At 34.2% G+C, this 11,818-nt stretch overlaps 1 protein-coding gene across 1 annotated transcript; it reads right to left on the bottom strand.

The window, feature by feature from the left end:
* On the bottom strand, nt 1–4,689 carry LOC112506813 (replication protein A 32 kDa subunit B). The gene is made up of 10 exons (XM_025111093.1): nt 4,485–4,689; nt 4,262–4,372; nt 3,935–4,032; nt 3,812–3,853; nt 3,618–3,695; nt 955–1,033; nt 750–836; nt 533–612; nt 309–377; nt 1–237 (listed from the first exon to the last, which is right to left on the bottom strand). Exons 1-10 carry the CDS (start codon nt 4,587–4,589, stop codon nt 153–155), a joined length of 834 nt encoding a protein of 277 aa, XP_024966861.1. The 5' UTR covers nt 4,590–4,689; the 3' UTR covers nt 1–152.
* Nucleotides 4,690–11,818: the final 7,129 nt, after the last annotated feature.

Here is an 11,818-nt window from a genome sequence, read left to right as displayed (position 1 = left end):
AGATGATCAACTTTTCCTTTGAAGAACAATACTTTAGATTCAAAAGATGTAGCAAATTAAGCCCAACAGTTTAAAAAAAGCAGGCATCTGCACACAACCTCGAAAACTTTAGAAACAAATACTACGAAAACCACGAAAACAGTCATAGAAACTCAGGCATTGCCAGTGGACTTGAAGTGACAATCGTCGATTGATGAGTAAACCAGCCCCTCGTCTACCAGACCGTTAAGCGCCACCCTGTTAACAAAAAATTGTCAAAATAACTTTCATAAGTTTGCACAAGATTAAAAATAGAATTTGAGAGTTACAATATCTTGTCCAATGGGATCCCCAGTTGTTTAACAAGCTCTTCTTGATGTACCCCTGATTCCCTTGCTCTGAAACACAACATACAATATCATTTTCAACTGCTGCATCAAAAATTCTTTCACATGCTATTTTTTGCTTCATTACAGATTCAACTCCACCATCTAACCGTCATTAAAACTAAAACTAAAACAAACGTACGCCAATAATTGGTTGAAGAACTTACAAACTACCAGGCAGCTGCAAATAATCCAAGACCATTTTATCAATACCCCTCAGTCCGTCAGCAACATACTGACCAGTGAACTAAGAATCACAAAACAGAGAGGATGCAGTAAGCAACTTTTAAACAGGAGCCTACCTTGGATGTCATATGCAGTTTGCAATTTGTAAACCGTTACTGTGAGCAACTTTTAATGCATTTAAAACGAAAAACAGCTTACTTGATTTGATGGGGCAGTTTGGTATGATTGTGTGCTAACAGCTGAACTTGGCATATGAGCTTGATTACTGCTACTGGGTTGTAGCTTCTATCACAGACAAACATCCTCTTCATCATAAACACGCACATAAAAGAGTTCCAAGCATTCATCTTTGAATATCATGTGTGAAATGAAAAGAGATCAGAGTGAAGTTGCCAAATTTTACCGTTAACTTTGTGTTGTAAGAGTGGACATATATACATTCAACAAAGTGATGTGTGATCTCATCAAAATCAGTCAGGGGCCTGCAAGTTGAAGTAAAATAAGTGATATAGTAATGCAGAAAATTAAACAATCACGTCATATACAAATAAAGGTTCTTAAAAGCCTTGACAAATTAAGGGTGTGGAGGTGACATGAAAAATGCTTTGAGATCTTTGTCAAAACAGAAAATTAAAAGAAAAAGTGGAACCATGAAGATAAATCTAAAACAATTCAAACAAATAAAGATTAGCTAACATGCATCCATACACAGTTCTCAATGAGAAGGCATTTCCTTTCTTAAGGACAAACAAACAAAAAAGCAAAAGAATTTCCTAACTCAACTCAACTGATCCTTAACTGAATATATGTCATTGAAGTCCAAATTCTTTTCAGCCATTCAAATAGGTCCAATGCTAAATTAATTGATTAAATAATAAACTGTTAGAATCCATGTTAGTATTCCCCTAAAGACGTATTACGATACCCAACATGGCACATGCCAAGAGTATTTCACACACTTTCTCCTCGTAATTACGTGATCTAATGATGACACACATCTCTATGCTCGCCTTTCTTGCTCTCATCTGGGTATTGAAGCTAGATATATTGATGAGACCTCAATCCAGCAGCTGAAGCTTATATAGAAATTTATTTGGAAGGGTGTCCCAGGCTATGCTCAAACTAATCCCAGCAAATTGTGACTGTAAGACATCAGCCTTAATAAGCTCGGTGGCCACAATTGTGGTGGATGCCTGGAATCGAACCTGCGTCGGATGGGATATTCTACCATATCCCATGGGCCTCAACCACTACGCCACAACCCTTGTGGTTCTTGTATAGAAGTTTGTGACTCCGGAGATTGGGGCAGAAAGAGAGTTTCATCTTGTTTGTTCACATTGCACAGAATCAATAAATACGTATCACTTACAGCTTCCAAGAAGATTGTTCATGAGGCTCAAAAACTGATATTTCTACGCCAACTATTCATAGTAAGTTAGTAACTTCTCAAGTGTATCTTTGTATATATGTGCACTGTCAGAGCCTCCTCCTTGCTCCTTGACATATCATCACCGTCTTAGAAACAAACTCCTTGTAATTAGTTAGTTTGTCAGAGATTGGTTTTGACTTCTATAACTAATTCATCCTTAATGTAATGAGTCAGCATACTTGCATATATACTCCATGTATTCTCCAAAAGAGATGAGAAAATCATCATCTCAGATCAATGAAAAACACTACTCCAAAATTCTCTCTACTCTCTAATGTTGAAGCTTTCTACTGAAATCAAGAAAGCTAACATGTAAATTTCAGTTGCCATTCAATGTATCAGGATGCTGTCTTTGATTTCCAGATGTAGCACTCCAACAACTTCTCTCAAAAAGGATTCCCATTCAAATAATTTGATAGGGATATCTACCTATATGTGTTTGCCAACACATCAAGAATTGTTCCTTTTACACCATAAGTTAGATGAACACAGAGAAAAGCAGCTCTACCAAATACAATCCAAGAGATTGCAACACTCAGCACCTGTTGTACTTGTTCACTGTTTCGCATCAACATGACACTACACGAAACAATGCATTTGAAATCAAAAGAGTGAATATTAGATATATGCTTCCGCTGTTCCCATAAAGAGTTATGTTTTGACTTCAAATGGATCCTTAAGCAAGTACAATATGTTGTGGATTCTTAAACTTTTTGGGAAAATACTTAAAGTCTTAACATATATGAACAGAAACCTACTTTCTTTTCTGACAGAATCAACCAAGCCTAACCAGACTTGTGTGAACAAATCAAAGATCCACTAGCCGAGCTTGATCTTACAAATGAATGTTGAATCTAGTAAGCAATCAGTTTTTAGGTAGGGCTCTAGTTCAGAACCTTTCTTCCAAAGCCTCCCCTGATTCTACTTTTGGCAGGCCAAGGTGTGAATAAGAGGAACTTAGAATTAAAAAATATGAATTCAAATTGGTCGAGAAAAAACACAAAATCCATGTTAAATTTTCTGACGTAGAAAGTTGAGAAAAGAAGGGGATGGGCTAGGGTGGAGTAAGCATAGAAGTCAAATATAAACAGACACAAATTTCAGTGATATGACTATCTCTATAAATCAAACTTACTCCACATATCCAAATTTACATAGCATGTATGTACGATATCACAAAATTAGCTTGATTCGTTGATTTAAATTTAGAGCTACAGAAGACCAATCAAAGTAGTGGGACTTAATAGAAGTAATCATTGATCTTGTCAATTGTCCTTTGAAAAGGAAGAAAAGAACAGCACGAGACCAAGCCAAACATTGAAAAGGAAGAAAAAAACACCAAGTTAAGTGGTGTAGGGAACAGCACCAAAATCGCTTCAGAGTAGCTCTAGATCTTAAAAGAAGCTCCAAAAATCCATAGATTATACGTTGTTTCTAGTAAACTAAGATCATCTAATCAAACCATGAGAAGAAAAACATAATTCGGCATAGAGCCAGCATGGTTTAGATTTCCAACTACCATTATTACAAATGTGAACTAAATTACAGATTAAAGGGACAGTCAGCAAATACCATTAAAAACAAAAGTAATTTAAAATTGAAGATCAATGATAAAGCGAATGCATTGAAAATCATACTTGATACCAAAAACCACTAACTGCTTTTTCCCTTGAAAGCCTTTCAGTTGGCCATGAACTCGAACATACATTCCATCCCTAAATTTTTAGAAACAAAAGAGAAGAACAGAAAATCAATGTCAGAATTCCAATCAAGCTAAAAATCCAACAACTCAATTTTTCATTTGAAAACCGAGAAAGAATTGGGAATTTACACCATCGCTTCCATCTCCTTTGTGTCTACCGGTTCATGTACCCTAAAACATCACAAGCACACAAATTTATGTTGTGAAACCATAAAATAGGGGGGATATATAAACACAATAAAACTCTGATACCATCTGTTGCAGTCAATACGACCAGTGCCATCATCAAGCACAAAAGAAATATCAGTAACCCTCTCAGCCTTGTTGAATATCATCCCCACCAACTTAACCTATGTTCAAAAAAAAAAAAACAAAGGTGCTCAGTAACTTTACCTGAGTAAGAAAATGGTGAAATTTTCAAAAGAATACTTCCAAATATTAACAATCGACAAAAATATTCACATGACATCATTATCCCTTCAGAATAACAACTCTTTGCGTCAGTTATTCACTGGATTCTATAGTTTTATCGACAAAGTATAAAACCCAACAAAAATTAAGATTCAAAGGAAACCCTACATTGTTCACATCAACGCCATCGATGAGAAAATTCACTTTATCGTCGTTTGACAACAACGCTTTGCTAATTTGCTTCACAGTCAAGGGAACCAGCGTCTGTGTATCGCGATTCTGCACATAACAAAATCATATACTGAAAAACCTAGCTACAACCACTTAAAATCACTCAAAAAAACAGCTAAAAGATGGGGAACAACTGGAGGATTAAGAAAATAATGGATACCTTACTAAACACAGAGGGTGAAGGGTCTGCAGTCTGAGTAGCCTGAGACGGCATAAAACCACCGCCCGAGAAGGCGGCGGCGCCGTCGAACTGGCTTGCGTACATCTTTCCGATCTCTATCTGAAGAACAAATTCAAATTCACAGATGAAATCGCCCTAAGGATGAAGGAAACCTACTCCCGCCAATTTCTTCCCCCTTCCCCCCGAATTTTACCTTCAAGCGAAAAATTCCCTTTTCATTATTTTCGCAAAGGTAAATTAATAGATGTTTTTTTCTAATCATTTCGTCATTTAATGATTAATATATAATTAATTTAAACCAAAAATTTAGGGTTCTTAGAGATTGCTTATTTAAAACAACTTTATGTTTTTTTTTTTTTTTTTGTTAAAATGTTTATTAATTTATGTGTTATTAAACCGGAGTTTTATAAAAAGTGTTTGGATTAACTTATGACGATACCAAAACGTAATAAACTGATAAGTTGTTTTTTAATTTTTGACAAATTTTGCTTATACATGTAAATGACCAAAAGATATTCTTCCATATCTAAGAGGAATGACAACTTAAAGGCATTACTACTCATCGGAGATAGTTTGTGATCATAATATAGAAATCGAATATGTTGAAGCTACTGTGTCGTGAACCATTGAGTTGCTTTGTACAGGCAATACAAGGCTTGTAGTTTTTTGTATGCTTCAGATGCTCTAGTATAGTACACGTATTGAGAAACATTGATCGAAATTAATCGAAACCCTAATACGTCGCCCTCTAAAGCCAGTGATAGTACACGAATAGAGCCTCGGAGATCTATAAATAGTGAATTAATTAAAACCCTAATATGTGTCCCTCTAAAGCCCGCCAATATTTGTAAGTGTGCCATAAGACGGTCTCGTTCTTTGATTTTCAGTTCATATTTCGTTTGATGTTATGTAAACCATCATTAAGTGAAGAACAACGCAGGTGGATGAAATTACATGTAGAAATTAATGCATAATGCATCTATCTTCATTTCATGTCGCCATCTTTCTCTGTGCCTCTTTCTCTCTGGTAGAACATGATCGTCGGTCGATGGCCGCTAGGGTGGGTTGTCTGTAGCCGGTGGCAAGGGCTGTAAACGAACCGAATGTTCACCGAACCGTTTGACGGGAAGTTCGTTTATTTAATAAATGAATAAACATGAACATTTTTTTTTGTTTGTTTAGTAAAACGAACGACCATGAACAAGAGTCTCGTTCGTCCATTTATATTCGTGAACTTTCGTTCGTTTATGTTCGTGCATATATTAAATTTAATATATAATCTTTTATTTATTTAGTTCGAATTCAAATAATATTTATTTAAAGTTTTAATTTTTTGGAATTTATTTGGATTTAAACTTTATCATCATTTTATCTTATTTGAATTTTTTATCTTTTCAACTTTCCCCTAAAACCCTAGCCTCCAGATGAAACCTTCTGCAAATCGTAGAGGGTTGAAGAAGGTTGTGAACGTGAACCCTAATTCGCTTCATTTTTCTTCGTTTGTGTTCTCCCCCAACAAATATGGTTCCTCTTGTTTTGTTCTCTCCTATGTCCGATCTGCTTGTTTTTCTCGTCCCCTATTAATTGGTTTCCTTTAACAAGGTCATAAAAAGTATATATGTTTTATACACATTCAGTCTTCTGGTTACTGTTTTATAAATCGCTTTGTTTTTTTTTTTGGGTAGGTATTGCTTCTGGTTTCATTTTGATAAGGAAGACTCGATGAAGAACAGTCTTCTCCCCTGACCCTTCTATTCTAGTATCTGTTAGCATCAAATTTATAGCAAATGCTCAAATTTTTGTTGAAGAAGGTCTGAACTCTGAACTAAGAAAAATCATTGATCATGTGTAATAAGAATTAGTGGCTCATGAGAAACAATAAGATAACTCAAGGACTATATTCATCTTAAAAATAAGGTGATTTGCTTAATCTTATGAATTATAATACTTGTTTTCTTACAATAACTAATAATTATTTTGTTTATTTGTTGTAGGAAACTGATGATATGACATATATTGAACTTCCATGAGGTGACAAATGATGGTGGTGAATTGTTTTTTTTTTTTTTTTTGTTCAAATGATGGTGGTTGATGAATGATGATTGTTTTGTGTATGTTTAAACTATAGATAATTGTTATGTCATAGTTAATTGAATGACAAGTAATAATGTTCGTTTGTTTATGTTCGTTTAGACCTGTTTGTTTATGTTCATTTAGCCTGTTCGTTTAACATGTTAACGAACGAACATAAACGGACACGAACACACCTGATTTTCTAAACAAATGTGCAGAAACACAAAGATTTTCGTTCGTGTTCATTCGGTTAAGTTAAACGAAACGAACATGAACAAACATCTATTCGTGTTCGTTCGGTTCGTTTACAGCTCTACCAGTAGCGGTGGACTGGTAAAGAAAAGGGTTAAAGAATAATTTGGTTTTCAAATACGATAAGTTGTTTATAATAGGTTAGAATAGAGTAACTTATCAAAAACTCTTTATTACCGGTTTTGACACTAGTATAAGCATTCTTTTTTTTTCCCATCCAAACACAAAAAAAAAATATTTATTATCGGTACTATATCGAAATAAGTTAATAAGCATTTTAAATAAGCAATTCCAAACATCCTCTTAGTATTTACGTTGTAAATTAAAAAAATATCTATGATTTTTTTTTATCATATTCAAATATGATATTAAATAGTTTAGGTGCAGTTTAACTATTAGGTATCTACTATCTACTTATGTTCTTAGATTTTAAAACAATATTTTCACTATGTTATATTTTTTATAGGAAAATTATATTTTTAACGTAATGACTTTTATAATTGAAAGGGGTATCCATGTATATTTAATAAGGGGATGATCAAATAAGAATACTTACTTGACTTGGGATCATGTGAGATCAATGGTTTTTCGTGAGACCCGTATGACCAATTGTCAACCCTTGGATTAGATCTACAATATGGAAATCTAAACATTCATAAACGCCACGAAACTTCTCAATAATCACAAAATTGACACTGTGCAATTTAGACCATTAGATCATTAACTTATAAAGTTGATCAATGAACATAAATTGGTCTTACGGGTTTCATGAAAAACCCTTGGTCTCACGTGAACCCAACCCTACTTACTTTCTGAAAGAATACGAAAACGGTTAAATTATGTGCAAATTCACATATCATTTTATATCAATGGTCAAAAAAGGTGTGCAGGTCATTTTAGCTGTGGCTTTAGATCGCAGAGCAAAGTCGCGTGGATCACATATGATTTTGTATGTGATGTTAGTGTAAAATCACATACAATTCGTCCGTTTTTTTATTCTCTTAAATGTGTATTGTTCTCGTTTGAACCCGACTTTATCTAGTTATCCATGTTCATGGGCATGATGTTTATTCTATTTGTTAAATCCCTTTCTTCTATGGTTGATAATTTGATTATTTGTCATTCCTCCTCTGTTTCATCAACCCATTTGAACGGACTGGTTCCTTGCTACTTTGTTCTTTTATTTGGAGACTAGATCTTGGGAGAATTCCAATGCGCGTATTGCTCCATCAAATGGGTATTGACTTGCACACCACTGTTTGTCTGAGATGTGGGAAGAGGTTGAGTATCTCGATTACGTTATGTTACTTGCAAATGGATTAAGGTTGCTTGGTCGAATATATTCGTGTGGTGGGGACTCAACATGGTTACAGTAAATCCGCAACAAGATGTCTTCGAATTGGTTGATCTTCATTGTATCCCTGAGGCAACGGGTTTGATGGCAAGCGATTTTTTTATACACGATATGAATCTATCAGAATAAGGTAGTTTTAGAAGATCATTCACCCCTCTCGATCGATATTATCTTTGAAACTCAACCAGCTTCGTTCATCTAGATCTTCGAGAGGGATAAGCTTTTTCCGACCTCCTGCCCTGGGTGGTGCTCCACCACGGCTGGTTGAGTTTTTGGGAACTGGTGTGGAGGGTGGCTCTCTTTGCTTTTCTTTCTCTATCCTCGAGTAGTTATTGTTGGGGCCCTCATTTGTCTGTTTTTTATTATGCTTTTGTTTCTGTTTTGGCCTAATCTATGTCTTGCAAATCAGATATTTCTTAGTTCCCTTGTTTTTCCTTCATTTGCAATAAATTAATACATTTCAAAAAATTAGTTTATGAACACGCAGATGTATTTAATAAACTTAAAAATAAAACAACTATTTTATTTATTTTGTTTTTCATTTTTGGCTCATTATTGTCTTTGCGTTTTTGTGAAGGCTCCTTTGACCAATTTAATATTATACAAATTCACATATTTTAAAGCCTATTTTAATACCAACGGTTAAAACTGGTTGAATATTTATTTTATAAAAAGTTGTTTTAAGTAAAAAAAAAAAAAAAATTCAAACACAATAATATAGTATACAGTTCATTTATTTATTACAAACAGACTCCTCAATATTGATTTAATTTAAAAGTTTTTTTTTAATTAGTTAAGACTGAAAAATAGTCAAATTATACTATTGAACTAAAGTGACAAAACAAGAAAAATAAACTCGATTAGCATAAATAGCTAGTGATATTAATACTAATCACCTATATGTTTAATCTGAATCCGTTCATCGGTTATGTATGGAATTGAATAAAAACCGCGTCATGAATCGAATCCAAACTTTGGCATTTGTTCAACTTGAAAAATATAAACTTAAAATGATATTGTTTCAAGTTTGAAAATAAAGCACATTGATTCTAGTTTCAGTTCCACCTAGATGGTCCTAAATCAAACCGAATCATCGACAATTTTAGAAAAGTCTAGACCCAAATTGAAGTTGGTTTCATTTCCGTTCGGTTTGGTCGTACTTTGCTTATCCATATCCCCTTAAAAAAATTACGATAAAAGCATCATAAATAAACAAAAAGTTACGAGATTCAAACGAAAAGGTAAATATTACATAAAAGGCCATTCGTACACACGTCTTTTGGCTTTTCAAAGTAAACTATACAAATATGAGAATTGTTTATGTATGTGATTTATTACTCCGTTCTTCATAGAGTACAACAAAAATGCACCCCTTTTCTCAACTTCGAACCATGTGAAGAAGACCAAGAACAAAAAGATGATCTAAAATCACCACGAACCCACCTTAAGAACCATGTATTCGAGTCTTGAACCCACCTTACAATTAAACCACGTATTCGAGTCTTGAAAACGTTTTTAGTTCTTTTCTAATGTACCCTTTGAATGATTTTGCTTAATCTCTTCTTCCATAACCAAAACCGCCAAGGTGTCGACTCTTTGGACTCGACATAAAGATCAACATTTGGTCGAGGAAACGACGGGCTCTGCATTGCTGGCGGTGGTGTTGGTGGTGGAATAACCTCTTCTCGTGGTCGATGTTTGGGTGTTCCTGGTTGCATCTCCCAATCAAAAGGTACCCCTTCGTTGGTTGTGCTTCGATAGTAAGTACATGATGATTGACCGACCGATGAATCTCTTGAAAGAGCCTTGATGACAGACGAAGGGCTTTGATGCACGCTAAAATCCCGATTTTCCATAAGAAACAAACGTTTTTTGGTTTTTGAAATGTTGAACGCGAAAATTGTTGTATGGATGGAAGGTGTCAAACTGGTGTACTTATAGATGATATTGTAAGGCATGTAGGTGTGTAGCACTAGAGGTGACAACCACGTTATGGTATTAAAAAATTAATTTTATTAAAATATATAAATAAAAAATGAATATCAACTTTTCAAACATGAAGTAACCCCAAAATTTAATACATTTTTTGGTCAGGTGTTAGGGAAACATTAATTTATAAATAAAAAAGCGACATTATTTAGAAAGGAAAACAAATTTTTGTTGGGTTTGAAGTCAATATATTAATTAATTTATAATGATGTACAAGTAGAGATGTGTAATTGTAAATGGTGTTGGTGATTTGTATCATTAATATTATTTAAGGGTAACGGGATTAATTGACGACTAATGTCAGTGGCGGATCCAAGATTTTTGTCTGATGGGGGCACCTTTAATGTAGCTTAAACGCCCATAAAGTCGTCCGATGTGTTTTTAGCCTAATTCCACCATTCCAAGAGATTTTTGAAGTTTTTTTGGATTATTTCGAGGGATTTTTAAGGTTTTTTTTATCGATTTCGAGGAACTTTTCAGTTTTTTGGTTGATTTCAATATACTTTCTTTAGTTGGTGGGGGCCCTAAGAAGAAATTACGGAGGAGAACCATGGTAGAAAGTAAAAAAAAAAACAACTTTTAACCTTAGAAAAATTCATTTTTTTAATGGGGGCCCTTCCCCCCACCTTTTACATGGTAGATCCGCCCCTGACTAATGTAATCATGATAAATATCGAACAAGTAAGGAAGGTGCGGAGTGTACACTTGTTTGAGTTTATTTTGATTTAGGGGCAAAGCCCGTAAACGACAGGGGTTTGGGGGCAGCGCCCCTGGTGGCGGGGTCGAAGAAAATTTTTTATTCGGGTAATGTTGCTTTATGAAAAATGCTTCAAAAATCCGAATTTAAAATTTCAAACCCGGTTTAGGGTTCAAAAACTACCATTTTTGACAGTTTTCGTATTTCAATTTCGAATTGGTCATTTTGATTTTGAAGAGGTACACAAATTCATAACAATCGATTCTTTGTTCGAAAACCACTGATTTTATCCGATTGAAATTTCGATTGTACCAAAAATACTTCAATCTGAAAGTGTTACACGACTTTCAGTAGAATCCAAACAATCGAAAACCCGAATATCTAACAATTGGGTTCAAGGTGAAGACCGATTAAGCAACAGTCGTACCTTGGTCTGATTCATAAATCTATATTTTTTACGTTGAAAATTTATTAGGATCAGATTTGTTCGAGTACCAAGTCTGATCAAGGATCGAAAATGGTCTGGTTAGGATGGGTCAAAGACCAGTCAATTAGTACTTGCAAACGATTTAAGGATGATGATTGGTCTTAGGATTGATAACGGCCATAAAGACTTCAAATGTTTAGTTGATTAGTTAGGACCGGTATTAACCAAGTTTGTGCATCTCTAGCAAGAAGGTTATTACTTCACGAAATACTTCAGTACTTTACAAACAAAAACGTTCTAAATTTATAGAGTGACAAACAATAAGATTACAAGATTGAAATGAATAACTCTTAAATAATCAACAAAACAACTACTATGAGATTGAAACAGGGTTATGTTCTGTTAATCTTTTTTACAAACCCATTAATTTGTAAAAACTTACAAATCAATTTTTATGTATGAAAATGCAATGTTTATATAGTGTTGTTTTATATGTAAAATATTCAGTACTGTTTTTTCTA

Source organism: Cynara cardunculus (assembly GCF_001531365.2).
Source record: "Cynara cardunculus var. scolymus isolate 2C chromosome LG 2, CcrdV1, whole genome shotgun sequence".
In the NCBI taxonomy this organism is placed as follows: Eukaryota; Viridiplantae; Streptophyta; class Magnoliopsida; order Asterales; family Asteraceae; genus Cynara; species Cynara cardunculus.
Note: the sequence above shows the minus strand (reverse complement) of the source record. Positions and strands in the feature narration are given on the sequence as shown.